The sequence below is a fragment of the Myotis myotis genome, unplaced genomic scaffold (genome assembly GCF_014108235.1).
Source record: "Myotis myotis isolate mMyoMyo1 unplaced genomic scaffold, mMyoMyo1.p scaffold_m19_p_18, whole genome shotgun sequence".
Classification (NCBI taxonomy): Eukaryota; Metazoa; Chordata; class Mammalia; order Chiroptera; family Vespertilionidae; genus Myotis; species Myotis myotis.
This window is the reverse complement of record NW_023416322.1, coordinates 4,411,244-4,433,219: the sequence shown is the minus strand read 5'-3', so window position 1 is coordinate 4,433,219 and position 21,976 is coordinate 4,411,244. Positions and strand designations below refer to the sequence as shown.

The window sequence follows — 21,976 nt, the reverse complement described above, 5'->3', positions numbered from 1 at the left end:
CAGCTGCCTCCTGCACACTCCCCCCTGGGGATGTGGCCGCAACCCAGGTACATGCCCTTGACCGGAATCGAACCTGGGACCTTTCAGTCCGCAGGCCGATGCTCTATCCACTGAGCCAAACCGGTTAGGGCATTTTATTTTATTTTTTATGCAAAAGCTCAGGTACACGTTCCTGTGAGGTTTCAAACTGGGCAGGCATGGAGTCATCCTGAAGGGCATGTGCTTTAGAATAACACAGACACGGACTCGAATCCCTGCTCGGCCATTCATTAACGGAAAGAAACACTGACAAGTCACGTAACCTCTCCAGGTCTGCGCACCGTCTTCTGTAAACAGAATGAACACTGTCCACCTCACTGGGTGAGACTTTTATGCAGTCCTGTACCCAAGCCTCGTGGCGCACAGTAGGCCCTCTGTGGATGGTATCACAGTGAAGGGTTAGCTAAAAACTGCACAGCAAGGAAAAGGAGTGAACACTTGGACTTAAATTCATGTCTTTTCTGGTGTTTATACATTACAGCCGGCAGGGACCGGGGTCCAGTGCCTTTGGTTTCCAGATGGGAAATCTGAGACTGAAAGAGACGAAGAAGCGTCCTGACCCGTAGCTCAGTGGTTAGAGCGTCAGCCCATGGACGGAAGGGTTGTGGGTTTGATTCCTGGTCACGGGCATGTACCTGGGTTGCTGTGTTGTGGGTTTGCTCCCCGTCCCAAGTTGGGGCACGTGCAGGAGGCAACCAGTTCATGTGTTTCTCTCACATTAATGTTTCTCCCTCCCTCCCTCCCTCTCTCCCTCCCTCCCTCCTTCTCCTCCACTCTCTCTGAAAAGCAACGGAAAAAACACCCTCAGGTGAGGATTAACAACAACAAAATAAAGAGGCAAAGAAGCTTTGCTCCGGTCGCAGAGCTAAGTCGTATAAAACAGCAATCTCTTCTTATTTGAAAAGTGACCAGGCCAGGATTTTTCTGATGTGAGGCGCCACAGAGCTAAGAATAACCCTCAAGGAACTTCGGACTGACAAAACAAGGGGCTCAGCGGCCAAGGAAAACAAGCGCGGGGCTTTTCTCAAACCTGGGCATTTCCCCTGCTGCCAAACGGGTGGCTGCGACCAGGAAGAGCTGCCAGTTCCAGCCCGCGCGCCGGTTTCTTCCGCCTTGGGAATTCACCAGGACCGGCTCATTTTGGAGATATTCCCATTCGTTCCTTCTTACATCCCCAAACAGAAGAAGGAAGCCTCGAGATAAGGTTCTGCCACGCAGGAAGCAAGGAAATGTTAAGTGTCTCAGCGTTATCTAGAGAATTTAGAAAGGGGAGTGGAATTCCGTTTCTCCTCCAAGTCAAGCGGAGAACAGAGAATAAGCTCCTAGGTGCATACATGTGTCCCCACGAGCCGCAATTCCCTGTCCTTGGCTGCAAACCACTCACCTTCCATGTCCAGGAATTTGAAGCCCCCACTCACCCTTCATCGTCCCTGCGTCTGCCCAGTGCTGCCACCGACGGGCGTCCGGCCGTCCAGGAGAGAGGGTGTCAGGATTGACTGCAGCTAATCCGGCGCCTGTAACTGAGCACCCGCTGCAGGCCTTCTCCATGCTCCCTCCCACATTAGGTGGCCTGGGGGCAGAGCCTCTCAGTGGTAGGACCTGGCCATCGTGTCAGAATCACCTGAGATATCCGCTTAAAGAGCAGCTTCCTGGGCCCCACCCAGGCCTATGGAGTCAGACGCTCTGGATGTTGGGCCTGAAGATGTGCATTTTAAACGAGCTGCCCGTGGCCCTGGCCACGCTGCTCAGTTGGTTGGAGTGTCATTCTGATACGCCAAGGCTGTGGCTTCCATCCCCGGTCAGGGCACAGACAAGAGTTAATCAACGAATGCATAAACAAGTGCAACAACACATCCACGTTTCTCTCTCTCTCTCTCCCTCTCTCTAAAATCAATAAGTAAAATATTTTCTAAACAAACAAATAAGTAAATAACTGAGCTGCCCAGTTAGTCTTCTTCAAGAGGAGAATTTGAGACCCCCCGTCCCCCCGGGTGTGGGAGTGCAGATCAAGAGTGCCCAGGGCTCCTACCTGACTCCGATGACCCAAGGTATCTCCAAATCCCAAATGAATGACCAAGCCTTCCTGGGGAATGAACTTAGCAGGAGCCAGATCAGTTTCCCATCAAATATGCCCGTGGGTTGATCAAACAAGGCACGCCATTGGACACTGTGATGGTACACTGGTATGAAGTGTATTTCAGGATTTGGGGTGTGCAAGAAATACAGCTGTGTTCTGCACGTAGGACTGAACCTTTATTGGGATTTCCTCCCTTACCTTAGACCAGCCATGGGCAAACTACGGCCCGTGGGCCAGATCCGGCCCGTTTGAAATGAATAAAACTAAAAAAAAAAGACCGTACCCTTTTATGTAATGATGTTTACTTTGAATTTATATTAGTTCACACAAACACTCCATCCATGCTTTTGTTCCGGCCCTCCGGTCCAGTTTAAGAACCCATTGTGGCCCTCGAGTCAAAAAGTTTGCCCACCCCCGCCTTAGACTCTACAGAAGTGCTTTAGATGCCAGCAGAGTAGAATTTGTGGGGAAGGTGCCAAGTTTTTAAAAAATGAGCGCCTAGCAACCCTACCCAGAGGTGAGGGGACTGAGGGCCTCAAGAAGGCCAGAGGCGGCCCCTGCCAGCTTTGCCGTTCCCATCAGCAGCGAGGAGCCAGCGCTAAATCCACGCCTTTCCCAGGCTGCCTTTCTGCCTGTGTCATGGCCGGTGCTGCCTTTTCCCGCCTGTGGCTTTTCTTTGTCCCCAGCCATCGACGGTGCACAGGGCACCTTGGAGAAAACGGCAACGTTCGTCTTGGAAACCCCGACATCCTTGCTCTGGCTCTCGCTCCCTCAGGGCTGTCCCTTCGTCATAAAGGTGAGCATGAATTGACCTGGGCACAGAAGCGAAAGCGGTTCGAGTCCTCGGGGCCCCATTAAAGGAGGAGCGGGCAGGAGCTTCCAGGAAAGGGATGCTCAGCCGGGAAGTGTGGCGCCTCCGAGACCAAGCAGCCCGGTGGTGGGGCTGGGCTGTGCCCACGTGTGCCCCACCTCCTGATTTTTCTCTTGTCTCCCCCACGATGGAGATTGTAAAGGGGCCCACATGAAGCAGAGGTGTAACCCAGCAGGGACACCTCTAATCGGCATGTTACTTGGGGGAAATTAGGTTTATTGGGGAGTGAGAGATAAGATTCAACATCCCCAACTATTCAACTCTCACCCAATTTCCTCTGACACTCATTGCTGATCTCCAACAAGGGGGTGCTCCCAAGGGGGGTGCCCTTCACCTGACAGGAAAGTGCAGGTGAAGAGGTGCAGTCCATCTGTCGCCGGATCCTGCCCCTCCCTGTGCTGAGGTCTCTCTATGACAGGCCTCCATGTCTGTCTGTGACCCTTCAGCAGCCCTAGAGCTTGAAGAGAGACCCCTACACCCAGGCACCTATTCTCAGACCCCCCTCAAGGACTCCCTCTGGGAGAATGCAGGATGACTGTGTTAGGTTTGGAACTTCATACCCTGGTGACAATAATAATGTAACCAGAACCCAAGTTCGATTGCCCGCTGCCACAAAAAACAAACAAACTCACGACACAGGTGCTGGTGAAAAAGGAAAGCGGTTCATTCAAGTGCCGGCATCTCAAGGAGATGGAGGACTCTTGTCCAAGCCCATCTCCCCACCTCAGTGGTTTTCATAAGGAGGGAGAGGGAAAGCTGAACAAAGAAATCAAGGAGGGGGGTTGAAAGGTTCTCTACATTCAGTCCAGCACAGTCCATTCCGATAAGGATCTCAAAACTGGTCACGTGATGGTCTGATATGCATCATCCTGGTCTCTGTCATCCTGATTCTACATTTGAAGGTCAGCAAAACTCCCGGAACAGGGATGACTGAAGTTCAGGGCCTGTATCTTCTGAAGTTAATTCCTAGGATTCTTAGACAAACATGCTGTTTATCTTCAAGCTGCATACTAGTTCGTGTCAGCATTTAAAGAAACAATGTCAAGAGAATGGTGGGGTGGGTTACAATTCCCACTGTTACAATCCCATGTGATAAAAGGCCAGAGGCCATAAGCATCACAACTGGAACGACCGCTCGACCAGTCGCCATGAGGTGCATTGACCACCTCTTGGTCCCTCCGCTGCGGCCCACAGGCTCCGATCGCAGCAAGGCGCTTGGCGGGCAAGCGTCTCAATCAGTGGCAGGTGGGCGGGTGGGGCGACGAGCATGGTCAGCAGCGGTGGGCTACCATACTTAATTTTGTGCACTGGGCCTCTAGTGATAATAATAATAGGTTACCTTTACTCACAAGTCTCATCCACTCATTTCTTTTTTTTAAATATATTTTATTGATTTTTTACAGAGAGGAAGGGAGAGGGATAGAGAGTTAGAAACATCGATGAGCGAGAAACATCAATCAGCTGCCTCCTGCACACCCTCTACTGGGGATGTGCCCGCAACCAAGGCACATGCCCTTGACTGGAATCGAACCCGGGACCCCTTGGTCCGCAGGCCGATGGCTCTATCCACTGAGCCAAACCAGTCAGGGCATCCACTCATTTCTTTTATCCCTCCTTGTGGTATTGGGTTCTCTCCTCGAGTTATCTCAATTTACATTTAAACAATCATCTTGTCCTTTAGCTCCAGAGAGAATTTGCTCTGGAGTCAGGTCTCCTAGGAAGTGTGGCAAAGGGGTCCACAGTGGTTCCCAGGGATGCTCGGCCTGCACGCTCACTTCTTTGTCCTCGTTCTCCCCGTGTGCGGGGTGCTGGGATCCATTCTCACTGCAGCCTCTGTCCTCTGTTCTGGGTTTCCTTCCTGCCTCCGTGTCTCAGGATCCATGAATATCAGCTCTCCCAGCTGAAAGCTGGGGTGATCCTGTTGCTCGGGGAAGAAGAAGGAAGACTGAAGACTCGGGCAGGACAGGGAGGCCCATCGGGGGCCTGACAATAAGAGGAACCAGGACTCGAGGCAGCAGTTACGGGATTGGGTCCTGAGCGTGGCTGTCTGGGTCTCCCCCGCAGCTCTGTGCTTTTGGCTGAGAAGGTAAAACCTGCGGTGTCTCAATGTCCTCACCTTTAAAATGGGGACAGTAAGAGTACCTATTTCATAGACTGCTGTGAAGACTAAATAGATAGATGAATGTGCAAAATACTCAGAATGGGGGCTGGCACATAGTAAGTACTCAATACATTTTGGAAATATTATTTCTAGTAATTTGGCTGTAACTATGCACAGAATCTGAGGATTATTGTGCAGCTTATGACTCATTCCTCTGCAAGACAGTGTGCCTTAAAATGGGTTGACTTGAAAGGTGAGAAAGAGGGAACACATGGTTGGTAACCCATTACTGTCACTACTACCACAATTACAGAGGAGCTGCTGCTCATCAGCAAAGTTGTTTGTTTTTTTTTTAATCCTCACCTGAGAATATTTTTCCACTGCTTTTTAGAGCGAGGGGAAGGGAGGGAGGGAGAAAAAGAGGAGGAGGAGGAGAGAGAGAGAGAGAGAGAGAGAGAGAGAGAGAGAGAGAGACACTGATATGAGTCACATCGGTTGGTTGTCTCTCCAATGAGCTCTGGGGCCAGTGATCGAACCTGCAACCCAGGTGCGTGCCCTTGACTGGGAATCAAACCCTCAACCCTCGGTGCATGGGCCGACGTTCTAACCACTGAGCACACCAGCCAGGGCTGATTAGCAAAGTTTTAAAACCTTTTAAAGATGGGGATTTTACATGATTAAAATGAAAGACCATGCATTTGTGTCATATTAATAGAATTCATGTAAAATGGAAAGGTGCGTAACAAAGGAGACTTGGTTGTGAGGGGCAGGGTTCCTGGTATCATTATAATCTTTAGCATCATGGATATTCCCAGGAAACTTCTGGGATGCTGCTGGGAATTCCTGCCCGCGGGTCTGGAGTGTTCTCCTGTGACTCACAGGAAGCCAGTGGCCTATAAAGGCTCGGGCAGAGCAGGCTCTGCTATTGTCGGCTGACTTGGCACCAGCACTGCAGGAGCAGCAGACGCAGTGGCACGGGGACTCAGAGGGGACGGGACACAGAGGGGACGCACCGGGAATCAGAATCGGACAGGGAAACAACCTCTCCGTAAGTCTCTAACGAGCAGCCCTGGGCCATGCAACTGAGATGACCGCTATGAACAGATATGCAACGGCCTCCCGATGGGATCTTTCTACGTCCAGACAGGCAAAGGCTGTTTTTTCCCTGGGACCGCAAGGGTGCACATTTACAATCCCCATTTACTCATTCAGGCAAACCTCTTTTTCACAGAGACTGTGGCCCTGGAGCCCTTTACCTAAGGTCCCGGGAGGCTGCCGCAAACATCCCTGGAGAATGAGCCGAGGAACCGGCCGCCTGGGTTTCATTCTGTAATTCGTTTTGTGCCTTTTCTCCCCAGAAAAACACCTCAAGTCTGACCTTCGATGGGAAGAACTCTTGAAGCCATGACTGCCCCGCGGCTGCTCTCTGCTCTGGCCTTTGGTAAGCCGATGTCATCCAAGCAGCTCTCCCATCCTCCATCGGGGCACCGGGGCCCTTTCGGACCGATGATGCTTCCTGGTGGGTGGGCACCCTGTGCACCGCAGGGCCGAGCAGCGTCCCGGCCTCCCACACCATGCGGCTTGCCCTGGACCAGGGCAGCTTACCTCTTTGTGCCTCGGTTTCCGTAAGTGCGAGGTGTTGACCATGCACAGCTAAGTCCCAGAGGCACGTGAGGGTCAGGGTCACGGCAGGCACAGCTCCCCGGCAGGCTGGTGGCGCCCGGCAGCGCCTGCTCACTCTGACCACTGTCCCCTGCAGAGGGGTCCTATGGGCTGTGGTGGGAGCAGGCAAAGCAAGTGCAGAGTCAGTCACAGAAGAAAAGCGCAGGAAACGGAAGTTTCTCCGTCCAAACCCCTTCTTACTTTGGAAAAGGCGAGCGAGGTTCGAGTCACCCAGAAGCCCACTGTCGGCCTCCCTAAGAGGGTAAAAGGCCCAGTCACAGCCGTAGAGCTCCGCTGGCAGGAGACAGGGCAGAGCAAGCCTTAGGGACGGAAAGCGGAATGCTGGTCGCCAGGCTGGGGCAGGGGGTGGGGGTCATAGGTCAATAGATTTAAAGTTTCAGTGTTCAGGATGGAAGAGTGTGGAGATGAGTGGTGGTGAGGCCTGCCCATATGACGCTATTTAATGCCCCTGAACGGTGCACTTACCATGTGAGGGTGGCAAACTGCACTTCCCCTCAGTGGAAGGGGGAAGAAGAACAGCGGGGAGGGGAGGAAGGCAGCTCAGAGCCAGACCAGGGCAGGACTAACCGCTCTCCTTCCTTTCACGTTCCGCTCAGCGCTCCTCCTGGTCAGACAGGGCGGAGCCTGGTCCTACAATGTCTCCAGTTACAACATGACCTTTGACGAGGCCAGCGCCTACTGTCAGCAGCACTACACCCACCTGGTGGCGATTCAGAACCAGGAGGAGATTCAGTACCTGGACTCCATACTCAGCCACTCACGCTCTTACTACTGGATCGGGATCCGCAAGGTCAAAGGCCAGTGGGTCTGGATCGGCACCGGGAAGCCTCTGACGGAGGAGGCCGCGAACTGGGCCCCCGGGGAGCCGAACAACAAGCGGGCCAACGAGGACTGCGTGGAGATCTACATCAAGCGGGACCAGGACCGGGGCAAGTGGAACGACGAGCTGTGCAGCAAGGAAAAGCTCGCCCTGTGCTACACAGGTGGGCACGGCTGGGGGGAGGTGCCCTGTGCTACACAGGTGGGCACAGCGGGGGGAGGCACCCTGTGCTACACAGGTGGGCACGGCTGGGGGGAGGCACCCTGTGCTACACAGGTGGGCACAGCGGGGGGAGGCGCCCTGTGCTACACAGGTGGGCACAGCGGGGGGAGGCGCCCTGTGCTACACAGGTGGGCACAGCGGGGGGGAGGCGCCCTGTGCTACACAGGTGGGCACGGCATGGCGGTGGGGGAGGCCTCACCACAAACTGCTGGCACTAGGCAAACACTGATCTCTATGTGATTTAAAAACATATATTTTTATTGATTTCAGAGAGGAAGAGAGAGGGAGAGAGAGCTAGAAACATCAATGATGAGAGAGAATCATCGATCGGCTGCCTCCTCCTGGGGACTGAGCCCGCTCTATCCACTGAGCCAAACCGGCTAGGGTGATGATTTTATGTTCTAAAAGATCTGGTGTTAACGTGTGCTGCTTGAGAAAGTATCTCTTTGCTTCTTTGGGTGAATGTAGGCAAGAACCCATGTGTGCATGTGTCCATAGCTGCGTGCCTAGGTCTGTACGTGTGTAGGGTGTGTATGCACACGCACGAGGCGTGTTTTGGCTCCTTGTTTACCGGTGGCAGGGGAGCCATCTTTCGAATTTGTGATTCAGTGAGTTTCCTAGCCTTGGTGCCAGGGACGGCCGTCCCCCTGACTCCCGTGTGCTGGCACCAAGGGTTCAGCCGCAAGCCTGGAGCTCAGCTCTGGCGCTCTGGGAAGGCGCCTCAGTCAGAACGTCGGGCACTCGTGTCATTGGTGACGTCTGTGGTGCTCACTGTTGACCCTCCTTGCCATGCCTGTGTGCCCGCAGCTGCCTGCACCCCGACGTCCTGCAGCGGCCATGGCGACTGCGTGGAGACCATCAACAACTACACTTGCCAGTGCCACCCCGGCTTCCGTGGCCTCCAGTGCGAGCAGGGTGAGTAGGATGCCACCTGTCCCTCCCTGAGACGGCAGTGCCAGCCGAGCTCGCTGGCTTGGAGCCGGGTCTGCAGGCCTCCGCTTCCCGGGGGGCATGTGGTGCCCAGGGTAGGTGGGCAAGGGCTGAGCCTGTGAAGCCGGACCCTCCAGGTTCAAACCCCAGATTCCCCATGGCCGGGACTTGCGCTCCGAGGCCCAGCTGCCTCGCTGCAAGATGAGTGTGAGAATAGACCTCCTTGGGGCTTGTGGCTGGGATTCTGTGACCCGAGGCAGATGGGCCGTTTTCAGGAAACCTGTAACCCACAGGAGCGGCAGTTCCCGGGGTCCCTCCTCCCACAGGAGCTGAGAGAGGGCAGCACTGACTCGGTTTCCCTTTCCAGTGGTGACCTGCCCGGCCCAGCACGCCCCTGAGCACGGACGCCTGGACTGCACCCAGCCCTGGGGGAGCTTCAGCTACAACGCCTCCTGCACCGTGAGCTGCGAGGAGGGCTACCGGCCCAGCAGCCCCCGGGCCGCCCGCTGCACCGCCTCCGGGGAGTGGAGCGCGCCCCTGCCAGGCTGCGAGGGTGAGTCTCCGAAGCACCCCTGCCTGCCTCAGCTTTTTATCCAACTTGGAACGTTTTCAAGCTCTCGGGAAAGTTCTTTTTGTCGCTGTCTTTTAAGAAAGCTTGTTTCTCAGCCCGTGTCTATGGCCGGGGTGGCGCCCGCTGGGGGGAGAGAGGCTTTTTCTAGTGTGAAAGGGGTGTCCCTGCGGCCCTGGTAACTTGCAAGCCAGGGCACACGCTCCAGGCCGCAGGGGCTCTCGCCTTCTCTCCCTGTTGGACGTCAACAACAGACCCGCGCAGGGCTGTGCAGTCAGCCAGCCTCAGCGTCTCCTTCTCGCTTGGTCTTATCTTCTCGGCCAGAGACCACGACCCCTTCCTCGGGGACCGTGGGGTTAAAGTGAACGCGTGTCTTGTCTGTCACTCCTGTTTCCACCACCACCAGCCGGCTCCCGACCGAGGGTCTCCTTCCCGGCACTGAGGCCCCTGAAAACGCGCTCAGGGGCCCGCGGAGAGATCGGACTGTAGATCAGAGACACTGGGCCCAGAGTAACACTCAGAAAAGAGGGAAATCGCCCCCAGAGAAGGAAAGCCCGTGGGGGTGCCGCCCCCAGGAGTTCCGGGGCCTTGGACGCCCTTGAAGGCAGCCCCTTGCTCCGTCCTAGACGCAAACTGAGCAGGAAGCCGGCTTCTCCTCTAACGCTCATGTGCCTTCCTTCCAACCCGCAGTGGTCGAGTGCCCTGAGGTGGCGCGTCCGGCCCACGGGTCCGTGGACTGTTCGCGGGGCCCCGGCGCCTTCCCGTGGAACACGAGCTGCGCTTTCCGCTGCGAGGAAGGCTTCGCGCTCGTGGGGGCCCCGCGCCTCCGGTGCACCGCGTCCGGGCGCTGGGACCACGAGGAGCCCACGTGCACAGGTAGGCAGCCCCGGTCCGCGGGTCGGCGGGTCGGCGGGTCGGCGGGTCGGCGGGTCGGTGGGTCGGTGGGTCGGCGGGTCGGCGGGTCGGCGGGTCGGTGGGTCGGTGGGTCCGCGGGTCGGTGGGTCGGCGGGTCGGCGGGTCGGCGGGTCCGCGGGTCGGTGGGTCGGTGGGTCGGTGGGTCGGTGGGTCAGTCGGTCGGTCGGGATTCGCGGCTCAGACGCGTTTCCCGCACCCGTGCCGGTACGGCCCCGCCAGCCCTGCTCACTGCCCACTCCCCGTGTTACAGCCGTGACCTGCGGCGCCCCGGACCCCCCTGCGCACGGCTCCGTGAACTGCAGCCTCTCCCCGGCCGGGGAGCTCGCCTTCGGGTCCTCCTGCAGCTTCGCCTGCGAGGCGGGCTTCCTGCTGCGGGGCCCCGCCCGCGTGGAGTGCACGGCGCAGGGGCACTGGGCGCAGCCCGCCCCGCTCTGTGAAGGTGAGCCCGGCCTCCTCGGGCAGCCGCAGCCTGGGAGGTGGGGAGTGTGTGTGTGTGTGTGTGTGTGTGTGTGTGTGTGTGTGTGTGTGTTGCGGGGGGGGGGGGGGGCGGGTCGGAAGGAGACTGGAAGTCAGGCTCAGGCTCGGGGCAGCAGGCTCAGCTCCTGGAGATGCGCCTGGCAGAACCAGCGCAGCCAGCGAGAGCGGGCGCTGGGCCGGCTCCCCAATGTGCTGCTGAGGGACCCTGGGCCGCCGGGGTGGGAGAAGCAGGGTCTCACTCTGAGGTTTCACATTTAACACGGGGGACCACGAGAGCTCCCCGATGCTAGAACCCGTCTTCCCTTCCTCCTGGAAGTGTCAGGGCCAGCAGGGGGAGGGGCGCCCGCTGTCACAGGCCTCAGCAGCAGCATTTAGTCCACAAGGCGAGAGGAGGACGTTGAAAACAGGCAGGTTCCACTCCCAGGTGCTGCTGTCCTCCTAGCCACACACGGCACCGAGCCCTGTCCAGGGACAAACAGCCATGAGCCGCACCCAACTGCACAGCAGACCAACTGAGTGGCTGCCTCCGACTTCCCTTCCCTGGGCACCCTCTATAGGCTCCAGACCCCCAGCTGCACTCTGACCATGCAAACCTCTCCTGGCCCTGGCCCCCTCTTTCTCATGTCAGAGGAGCACCGAGGGCCCGTCCTGTTAGGGGCCGCCCGTCCTTGGTTAGCGCCATGGCCGGCTTTCCCGGGGTAACCAAGAGTTTGAGCCCCCCTGAGCGCGTCCTTGTCCGAGGTGCACTGGGTCCACTCAGCCATGCGGGCCCCTCCTGTCCCGCCAGCGTCTGCTGACCACCGCGTTGGTGTTTCAGCTTCCCAGTGCAAAGCCCCAACCAGGCCCGAGAGGGGCCACGTGAGCTGTGCCCCCAGCGCTTCCGGGAGCTTCCAGCCCGGCGACAGCTGTGCGTTCTCCTGCGAGCCAGGCTTCGAGCTGGCAGGACCCGAGAGGCTCCAGTGCGGCCCCACAGGACAGTGGGACAGCGGGGAGCCCACTTGTGAAGGTACGGTTTTGTTTTTGTTTTCTTTCAAGATTGAAAAAAATATTGAAACCCTAATCGGTTTGGCCTGCAGACCAAAGGGTCCCGGGTTCGATTCCGATCAAGGGCATGCACTTGGGATGTAGGCTCCTCCCCGGCCCGGGCCCTGGTCAGGGCTCGTGCAGGAGGCAACCAAGCGATGTGTCTCCCTCCCATCGATGTTTCTCTCTGCCTTTCCCTCTCTCCCACTCTCCCTAAAAGTCAATGGGAAAATATCCTCGGGTGAGGATTAACCAAAGGAAAATTTAAACGATGTATTTATATATAGAAGAGCCAGGGAGTCGGGGACTTGGAGACATCCGTGGCTGCCTGAGACAAGCGAGCCTCTCATGTGCTTGCTCCCCTTCCAGCTGTGAGATGTGGCCCTGTGCCCCGGCCCCAGAGCGGCTGGGTGCGGTGCCGCCACGGCCCTGCCGGGGAGCTCACCCCCAGCTCCTCCTGCACCTTCGGCTGCGAGGACGGCTTCCAACTGCACGGGGCAGCTCGCCTGGAGTGCACGGCTCGGGGACAGTGGACACAGGAGGCCCCCTCCTGCCAAGGTCAGACTGAAGTCAGACTCGAAGGAGTAGATATGGGTCAGTCCTCACACGTTGCCCCCAGGGACTTGAGCCTCATTTAAAGTGGTGCCTTGCTCTAGCCAATTTGGCTCAGTGGATAGAGCATCGGGTTGCAAGCTCGATCCCCAGTAGGGGGCGTGCAGGAGGCAGCCGATTAATGATTCACTCTCATCATTGATGTTTCTATCTCTCTTTCTCTCTCCCTCCCTCTCCAAAATCAATCCTATCTAAGAAAGAGGTGATATGCTAATTGACCATCATGCCCTCACAAGATGGCAGTGCCCAGTCCCCTCAGCCCTGCCTCATCCAGCCTCAGTCCCTCAGCCCCTTCAGCCCCGCAGGGGAAGGCAGTTGGGGAAGATCATGCCAGCAGGGGAGCAGTTAGGGGGTGATCAGGCAGGCAGGCAGAGTGGTTAGGAGCCAGCAGTCCCGGATTGTGAGAGGGATGTCCGACTGCTGGTTTAGGCCCACAGTTGGACATCCCCTGAGGGGTCCCAGATTGGAGAGGGTGCAGGCTGGGCTGAGGGACACCCCATGCCCCCTGCACGAATTTCGGGCCTCTAGTAAAATATAAATTAAAAAAAATGACGCCATGTCCATAAGTCGTGCTTGTGCACTGCCTGTCCAGCCAGGGTTAGGAGCTTCCAGGGGATTTTCCTTAACCTCTGCCCGGTCCTTCTCCTGCAGTGGTGCGATGCTCACACCCGGAAGTGCCCGGCAAGGTGGCTGTGAGCTGCGATGGGGAGCTCGTGTTCGGCGCTGAGTGCACCTTCACGTGCCCCGAGGGATGGACGCTCAATGGCTCGGCGGCTCTGATGTGCGGTGCTGCAGGACACTGGTCCGGGATGCTGCCCACCTGCGAAGGTGAGGCACTTGTTGACGGGGTTGACGGGAGGCGAGAGTGAAGATGGGGGTTATCTGGCTAAAATAATGACGATCCATTACATCCAAACCGGAAAGGCCGAAGGGTTGGCCAGGTTACTGAGCTGTGAACATGCAATTTAATGGGAATATAGAGAAAACAGAAGAGGTGACATGCTGATAGAATGGGTGGAATATTGACCATCATAAAGGGAGAGCTGGGGGGGGGGACGAGAGAGAGAGAGAGAGAGAGAGAGAGAGAGAGAGAGAGAGCGAGCCCGGGGTGCATTGTGTGCCGGGAAAGACCGTGGCAATGAGTTGTGCCAGGCTGGGCAGACCTCCCAGGCCTTTAATGCAACGCCTCCTCCCACATACGAACCACACGGCTCCTCTGCTCTGTGTCCTGTAATGTGTGTACAAAGCAAAGGGCAGATCCACAAGCAGTAGGACTTTCAAGTCAATTCCTCTCGTGACGGCTCTTCCCTGTCTCCGCAGCCCCCGCCCCATCCAGCCTGCCCCTGGCCATCGGGCTCTCCGCTGCCGGGACCTCCCTCCTGACGTCGGCGTCGTTCCTCCTCTGGCTCCTGAAGCGCCTTCGGAAGAAAGGTGAGGGCCTGTGCACGCACCCCAACCCTGCACCACGCTCTCCACGCGCGACATCAATAGTCAGCGGCAGTCATGTGGAGCAGCAGTCTTAGGGGAAGAGTTCATAGCACCCAAGTGGGAAGTTTTAGGAAATGTGTGTCAGTTGCACTCACATTGCACGACCATGGGCAGCACCACACGTGCTGGGTTCTGTGGCCTCTGAGGCCGTGCAGAGGCCGCCAGGGCCCGTGCTCCCAGGAAAATGGGCAAAATGTCTCTGAAAATGTGTTTGGGGAACAGGCTTCCATGGTGGAATAAATCGGAGGGATGCATGAAGCATCTAGCCACACTTGTGGTTTGTTTGGCCTATGGAGTACTGAAAACTTTTTTGAATTAAGTTCTGATTACAAAAAAGGAAATTTCCCATAAGACCCGGATTCGGGACTGGTCATGAAAAAGTGGACCCTACCTCTGGCAAGCCGAGCTTGTGGCTGCGGCTTGTGTGGGAAGCTAGGCCCCTCCGTGAGGTCCACTTGCACGCAGCCCTACTTGCCGCCAGGCTGTGCTTGCGCTCTGATGACATGGGGCCCCCAAAGGTGTTGCGTGTGCCACTCTGAGGGTGAATCAGACTGTTTCTGGACTCGATATGTCCTTCGAAGTCACTGAGTCCAAATTACGGTTGTCTTTTTCTTGCAGCAAAGAAGTTTGTTCCCGCCAGGTAAGTTGCGCTCTGCACCCCGCGTGCCACGGAGCACCTGCACGTCTTTCTCTCTTCCCGTCGAGAGCGGTGCCTCACCCAGTGTTCTTGTGTGTTCTGCAGCAGCTGCCACAGCCCTCCATCAGATGGATCCTATCAGACGTTCATTTAAGTCCAAAAGCAGCCAGGTAGGCATTGAAATCACATGCGGTTTTGAGAGGAGACACCCTCTTTACATGTTCTGTTGTTCCTTGAGCCCCCCAAATCTGCCAGTTTCTAGAGTGGGGGCGAAGGGTCACCCCTTCAGGGGATTTTATGGACTGTGGTCTCATGTGTTTGTAGAAGGAGAGGAAAGGAACCAGGCTCTGGCCACATTGAGTCAGTTCATTTATGGAAGTTAATAATAATGATGATAATAGCTAATAATGATGATAATAGCTAACCTTTATATGGCACTTACTATATGCTAGGAACTGTTCTGAGCTAGGAATTCTATGCGATGGGGCTATTCCTATATTTATTATTATATTGATGGAGAAAATGAGGCACAGAGAAGGTAAGTAACTTGCATAAAATCTCAAGGCTAGTAAGTGGTGTGGCCAGGATTCATACCCGGGCAGTTTGGTTATAGAATTGGTGGCCTTAACCACTCTGCTCTGTTTTCTGAGAATTTGAAAGGGTCAAGTCTCCTCCACATGCTTTTTAAAAAATTAGTGCCTTTTGTGTGCAGTTTTAGGTTCTTAGGAAAAGTGAGCAGAAAGCACATACTTCCAACATACCCTGACTCCCACCCCCCATTTCCTCTATTATTAACATCTTGTGTTAGTATGATATTTTGTTATCATTTGTGGGCTGACATTGTCACATTATTAACTAAAGTCCACAGTCTTCATTAGGGTTCAGTCTTGGTGTTGTATATTCTAGGGGTTTTGACAAATATATGACACAAATCCACCCTTACAGTCTCATACAGAATGGTTGCACTAAGCTAACGGAGTAGGATTCGCTGTTCATGTTTGCACTACCCCAGTGAGAGTGCATACAGTGAACAGAAGATGAATTCTGTTGTCACTCTTCTTATGCAGAATATTAAGTGTCCTGATGATCTGCACTCTTGTACCTGCAGGAACACAGGTAAAGGAAGGAATGCGAGCGATGCCCTGAGGACGGCAGAGAGTTCTCCTTGGATATCAGACCTTTGTCACCTACTGCAGCTGGACTGCAGTGCCCCCAAGAACTTCAAAGGACCAAAGTCCCGTGGGCAAGGACAGCCTGCCAGCAAAATGACTCAATTTCCTTTGTCCTGTTCTAAGGATCTGGAAAGTGCTGGATACAGGGGGAAGGATATTCTCTTCCAGACAAAAGCAAAGAGCCCAAGGCTCTGGAGTCTCAGAACTCCTTTTCTAGCTCTCCCTCACTCCTGATGAAATCTGGGTGGAGAAACCCAGTATTTTGTGACATTATTTCTTTTGTCCTTCATCTCTCTATATAAAAGCCTAAGTGACTAAATGATCAGTTGACCAGTTGCTATCACGCACACTGACCTCCAGGGGGAAGACATTCAACACAGGAGCTGCCCCCTGGTGGTCAGTTGGCTCCCACAGCGGGAGCATCATCAGCTGACTGACCCAAACCAGTGGCCCACCATCCCAGTGGCAGCCACTTACCCCCTCAGTAGTCCTGCAGGTCCAATCTCCAGAGAATGGACCAGGCACTGATGGACTGGTGCCTCCAGCACGATCCCGATAGCGCCCCTGGCCTCCTGGAAGTCAGCTTTGGGCACCGTGGCCTCTTCCCCTCCCTATTTGCTTCACAAGGAAGAAATTATATAAAAGTGGCCACCGGGTGGCTCCTGACAACCAGTGGGAACATCAGCAGAATGGATCCAGATGCTGGACCAGCAAGAGCATCCCGTCCCATGGCCCGCCTGGAGGGCTGATCACATCCCGGCCACCCACCTTGGGGAGGGCGCCCGATCAGGACTGACTGGGTGTGAGCCTGCAGCAGGTGCAGGGGGCCAGGATGAGCGGGAGCAGCAGCGGCAGGCAGGAGCAGCAGGCAGCGTTGGACTGCCGGTTTCAGCCCAATCCCTGCAGGCCACCCTGAGGGACCCCAGCCATGCATGAATTGGTGCACCGGGACTCTAGTAGTGTTATAACTACTGGTTACAAAGTTGCTGTCATGGGCTGAATGAAAATTGTCAAAAGTTTAGAGGAAACAAATTGTACAAAGATAGTCTGTTACTGACATGAAAAAAGACAATAACCCACACCTGCGTGGAGATTACTAAACTAATCCTGGACCACTTTGTTCCCTGTGGGATCAGTGCTCCTTAAAGTATTCTTAGAGGTAGTATTCTTCTGACTTGCATGGAGCATGCATTCCATGATTCTTAATCCAGCACTACAAGTGTTGTAGGCACTTTAACATATGTAAGTGTTAGGACTTTCCTAGATCACCACCTCTTTATTTATTAACAAATTCTAATGTTGCATCTGCAGTGGCTATATTTCAATAAAGGGCAAATCCTATCCCCTGACAATGTACAATGGTAACCAGTGTACATTGTTAAGTTTTTTCCTACAGTTGCCTTTAAAAAATGGAGTAGTACCGGGTGAGTAAAAGCTAAGTGGCAGACGCTGTGCACGGTCAGTTAATTTTTCAGAAACTTGTGGTTTCCATGATGAAAAACTTCCAGGAGACCACATGTTCTGATTTGGTAAAAGCATACATGCAAATGAATGAAGGGACACTTTCGTGAATGTCTTTGTTGAAAAAGCACCCACCTGTAGGAATAAGGATGTGCTTTGTATCCCCCAAAAGATGTTTGTTGGATGTGATGTGTCAGCATACAGTTCTTGACGAGTGCAAGGCCCTAAGTCCACGATAGGACCCCGCCCGTGTCCTGGGTTCACCCAGCGGGTTTTCACAAAGTGAAGATGCCGAGTAATTATTTCCCAGTTGTTTTCTTGTGTGTTAGGCTGTTCTTAAAGGGAGGGAAGCCTGGATGAGCAAGTATTTATATTCGTGTAGACAGCAGCTTAAAACTCCTAAGGAGTCCAGTTATTGATCGCTGGCCCTAAGAAGTGCTGTCAGTGACTGCAAGGCTGCCTCAGCCTCACAGGTGTGAGGGTCAAAGCTCCCTCACACCCCCGTCGCCTCTGCATGTGCCGAGGAAGCCACGCTCAGAGGCGCTTTGGCGCTTTGGCCCAGGCAAAGCCAGAAGTAAGAGGAGAGGCGACAGGAGTCAGGACGGCAGGGGTTTTGAGGGCCAAGGACTCTGGGAAATAAGAGAAAGAGGATGCATGTGAAATGTGCGATCAGACTACATAGGAAATGAAGGACCATTGTGTCTGAAACTGTTCCAATGTAGATGTGTATGTTATTAAGTTGGAAATAGCTGTGTGAGATGTAAGTGTGTCTGTGTTTTATAAAGTATTTTAAATTATGATTTAAAATATTTTGTAATTTTTAAAGTATGTATTTATTTAAACTTATGTCATACTTGTTGTAGTTGACGTGGCACTATAAAGTTTGGTAATAAACATGTTTATATGTATCTCTGTGCCCGGCCTCTTTCTTAACAATTCTGTGCTATTTGGGTAAAACTCACACACCATAAAATGCACCCTTTTAAGTGTACAATCCAATAGTTTTTGTATATTCACAAGATCCTGCAGCCATCCCCACATGTAACTCCAGAGCACACCTACCTCCCCCAAAAGAAACCCAGTACCCACCAGTAGTCACCCTCCCTCCCCACTCCCCGCACCCCAGTCCCTGTGAACAGGACCAGTTTTGCTTCCATGGACTTGCCTGGTCTGGGCATTTCACCTAAGTGGAATCGTGTGGCCTTGTGTCTGGCGTCTTTCACTCAGGATAACGCATTCAAGGCTGATCCACTTCGTAGCATGTGTGGGACTTCATTCCTTTTTTATGGCTGAGGAATCCCCTATTGTATGGCCATGCCACGCTTTCTCTCCCCATCCGCCAGCTGGTGAGCATCTGGGTTGCTGCTGCACTTTGGCTGCTGTGAACGATGCTGTTATGAACGTCTGGTACATGTTTTTGAGTAGACTTATGTTTTCAGTTCTCTCGGGCGTGCAATTGCCGGGCCATATGGTAACTCCATGTTTCATTTTTTGAGGAGCAGCCAAACTGTTTTATAAGAGGGCCGCACCCTTTTACCTGCCTCCCGCAGTGCACGAGGTCTCCAGTTTCTCCACACCCATCCAATACTGGCTACTATTGTCTGTCTTCTTGGCTATCACCACACTCATGGGTCCCTGCACCCATACTGCACAGTTGTCTGAAAAATATGAATGCTCTAGAAAAGGTAAGGAAGGTCAATGGAACAAAGTCCTTATCCTGGAGGCTTTGCCTCTTGCCCACCTCTGATCTCAAGTTGCTCAAGTTAAACAATTCACCTTCATTTACTCTGCAGACCTGTTTTCCTCCAGGCCCAGGCCCAGCCTAGTTTCTCTGTTCCCCCTTCTCCCCCAAAAGGTGTCTCCTGTCTTCTGAAAGGTGTCACCCCACGAGGCCTGGTGTGTGCCAAGCGGAACACCTCCTTGTTATCAAAGACTCAAAACATCTGACATTTCTAAGAAAACGTGGTTTGATTGTTGACTTGGTTGTCCAGGCGGAAAACAATTGTGGTTATGGCACTGTCATTGGCTACAGTGGGTTTCACTTTGGTTTTATACTTTATCTTAGCTCAGAAGTTCTACTTAAGAGAAAAAGTAAAGAAAAAATGAAAACCAGGCTAGATCCTGCTGGTGAGGCTGTTTCCCTGGAGACCAAGATAGCAGCCCAGAAGGCAGCCTGTGACTGTTGGCTTTCCCGGCACAGGGTGACGCAGCAAACTGCAAAAACGTGATGTGTGCAGCCCGGCCGGCGTGGCCCTGTGGTTGAACATGGACCTATGAACCAGGAGGTCACAGTTCAATTCCCGGTCGGGGCACATGCCCGGGTTTTGGGCTCCATCCCCAGTGTGGGGTGTGCAGGAGGCAGCTGATCAATGGTTCTCTCTCTTTCTCCCTCTCCCTTCTTCTCTGAAATCAAAAAACACATATAAAAAAAGAAAAACAAAAGGCAACAACAAATTAAATGTGTGCAGAAGGAATGCAGGGGCCCGAGGACATGGACATGGGCCAGTGAGAGCACAGAGTGAGGAGGGGAGCAGCTCTGGGTTGGCAGGTAGCTTCCATGGAAGACAACACACACCTATGAGCTCCAGAGTTAGACTAAGTGTCCACCTGCCCCCCAGACCCAGCAGGACCACCCCTCCCTGCCACCTCCTTCCTCAGCCAGAGTGGAAGCCCCTCCGCTGGCCTGTCATCTTCTAAACAGCTCACCAGGCGACGCCTCCTGACCCACCTGCTCTCCTTCCCAAGCACCGCCTTCACCCTCTGCACTGCTCCCACCAATCGGCCAGCCCCCACCCTCCAGTTCCTCTCCAAACCCCTCTCACCCTGCTGTCCCCACAGCCGGGCCTGGGACAGGCCCCACAGATCTCTCCAGGGGACGTCTGCTCTCCCACGCCCACACCTCAGTGGTGGGAGGCAGGGGTGGCCTCCTTTATGGTGAGAGTCTCTTACTGATCTTTGTTCTTCTAACCCATTTTAAAAAATATATGTTTATTGATTTCAGAGAGGAAGGGAGCGGGAGAGAGAGAGAAACATCAATGATGAGAGAGAATCATTGATCGGCTGCCTCCTGCATGCCCCCTACTGGGGGGCAGGGGGATGAAGGCTGCAACCTGGGCATGTGCCCAGACAGGAATCAAACTGTGACCTCCTGGTTCATAGGTTGATGCTCAACCACTGAGCCATGCTGGCCCGGCTTCTAAAAATGAAAAGAAGAAGTAAAATAACCCTGTTTCCTTGGAGCACGCGACACCGAGCTCACCACCGCATTGCAAGGACTCCCAGCCCCAGCCCCTGGTCCTCCTCACCCTCAAGCACTCTTGCATCCTGTGTGACCTCACCCAGGTGCACCGCAGTCCACTGTCCGTGTTCTCCGTTCTCCATCATTCTTCTCCCTCCGCTTGGCTGCCTCTCCCGGACACGGCCTCACCCATGCCGTCACCGAGCTGCATGCACTCTAGAATCACAGGCGCTCTCGGGTCCGAGGGGAAGTCTGAAGGTCAGTTTGGTGCATGTAAAATTGGGAGGTGGAGTAAACCACTAATGGAGATATCGGGAAGGTGTCTGATGGGCACGGGGGTCGTTCCCGGGGCAGAGGAGTGTCCCGGGTGGAAACACACATCGGAAGTGAGTGGCATTTAGACAGCATTCAGGTTCAGAGACCGGGTCGGGCCATCGAGTCCACGGGGTAAACGAGAGAAGAGCAGCGAGCGCTGGGGCACCCACAGGCTTGGGGGTCAGGGAGCTGAGGGAGCATCGACCAATGAAATGGAAGAACAGTGGGTGAGGGGGGAACCAGAAGCCGGCTGGCCGAGAGAGGTGAGGACGGAGACCTGGCTGTGGGCTTAGTAAAGCGAGGATCCAGGGCCCTGAAAGCCTGGCTGACAAGGTCAGGAGAGAACGGGAGGGGAGCACTTAGAAATGCAGCCTAGACACTGCTTTGGGCTGCAGGTGGAGATGGGCACCTCGTGGGTCCCCTCGGCCCCGGCTTGTGCCCATGTAACACGCTTTCCGAGCTCCTGCCTGGAGGAGAGCCGCTCAGTAACCACGCGCACAGGCTCGAGTGGGGCTGGTCCCAAACCCCAGGTCTCTTCCTTTCTTACCTTCCCGGGACTTTAAAACCAGGGGTAGTTATAGTACTTACTGCGGGGTTTTGTAGTTAATCTCTATAAAGATTAATAAGGCAATGAACATGGAGTGTTGAGATCTACAGCTATTGTTATTATTGTCTTTTCAAAAATGCAAATCCGATTGTCAGTGACTCCCCCTTCCACTGCCCCCCCTATTTCCTGTCCTGATTTCATATGCAGTGTATCTCCTTCACATGACACACGTGGGGGTACAGATAAGGGCATTTGTAGGCACCCAAACCCCGAAGGCAGAAAGCCAGAGCTGCTCTGCAGGTCAGGGCTTAACTTTAGGGGTGCCATGGACAAGGACGTTCACTAGGGGGCGAGCAAGGGGTTGGAAGGCACCTTCAAGCAGTTACAGGTGAGCCCTAGGCAGTCTAAGGGACATCATAATGTCTGAAGTACTTTTTGATTGTGTGGTGTTTGCAGTTATCAGGCGCCTCTACCATGGATAGCAAAGAGTTGGCCCAGTGTTGATAGAAAAAGAAAGAAGAGAGACAGAGAGATAGAGAGAGGGAGACTGGGAAAGAGGGGAAGAGGGAGGGAGGAGGGGGAGGAAAGGGAGGAAGGAGAGAAGGGAGGAAGGAAGGGAGGAGGAGGGAGGCTGGGAGGAGAGAAGAAAGGAGGACAGGGAGGATCTAACCACAGCACCTTGGTCAGACCTCTGTTTTTCTAGGGGAGGTGACAGAGGTCAGGAAAGAGGTGGGGAAACAGGAGCTAGAAGGGGGGGCGGGGGGTGGGGAGGAGGAGGAT

The 21,976-nt window shown here is 54.4% G+C and overlaps 1 protein-coding gene across 5 annotated transcripts; it reads left to right on the top strand.

Annotated features, from left to right (window-relative positions):
* Nucleotides 1–6,012: 6,012 nt before the first annotated feature.
* Nucleotides 6,013–18,004, top strand: SELE (selectin E). Of its 5 annotated transcripts, XM_036343962.1 has the most exons (14): nucleotides 6,013–6,136; nucleotides 6,447–6,529; nucleotides 7,368–7,754; nucleotides 8,621–8,728; nucleotides 9,111–9,296; nucleotides 10,002–10,187; nucleotides 10,477–10,665; nucleotides 11,521–11,709; nucleotides 12,096–12,284; nucleotides 12,990–13,166; nucleotides 13,659–13,769; nucleotides 14,445–14,466; nucleotides 14,569–14,633; nucleotides 15,572–18,004. In XM_036343962.1, exons 2-13 carry the CDS (start codon nucleotides 6,472–6,474, stop codon nucleotides 14,615–14,617), a joined length of 1,851 nt encoding a protein of 616 aa, XP_036199855.1. In that variant the 5' UTR covers nucleotides 6,013–6,136; nucleotides 6,447–6,471; the 3' UTR covers nucleotides 14,618–14,633; nucleotides 15,572–18,004. The 5 variants fall into 5 exon arrangements, with proteins under 5 accessions (XP_036199855.1, XP_036199856.1, XP_036199858.1 ...); XM_036343963.1 differs by lacking the exon at nucleotides 14,445–14,466 and having other exon boundaries at nucleotides 7,368–7,700; XM_036343965.1 differs by lacking the exon at nucleotides 12,096–12,284.
* The last annotated feature ends 3,972 nt before the right edge of the window (nucleotides 18,005–21,976 follow it).

Bases quoted from the DNA above. Each gene is read 5' to 3' on its own strand.
- SELE (XM_036343961.1), top strand. From the start codon at position 6,472: ATGGGAAGAACTCTTGAAGCCATGACTGCCCCGCGGCTGCTCTCTGCT. The intron at 8,729-9,110 runs GTGAGTAGGATG...TTCCCTTTCCAG, and splicing joins TGGCCTCCAGTGCGAGCAGG to TGGTGACCTGCCCGGCCCAG. The intron at 13,167-13,658 runs GTGAGGCACTTG...CTGTCTCCGCAG, and splicing joins GATGCTGCCCACCTGCGAAG to CCCCCGCCCCATCCAGCCTG.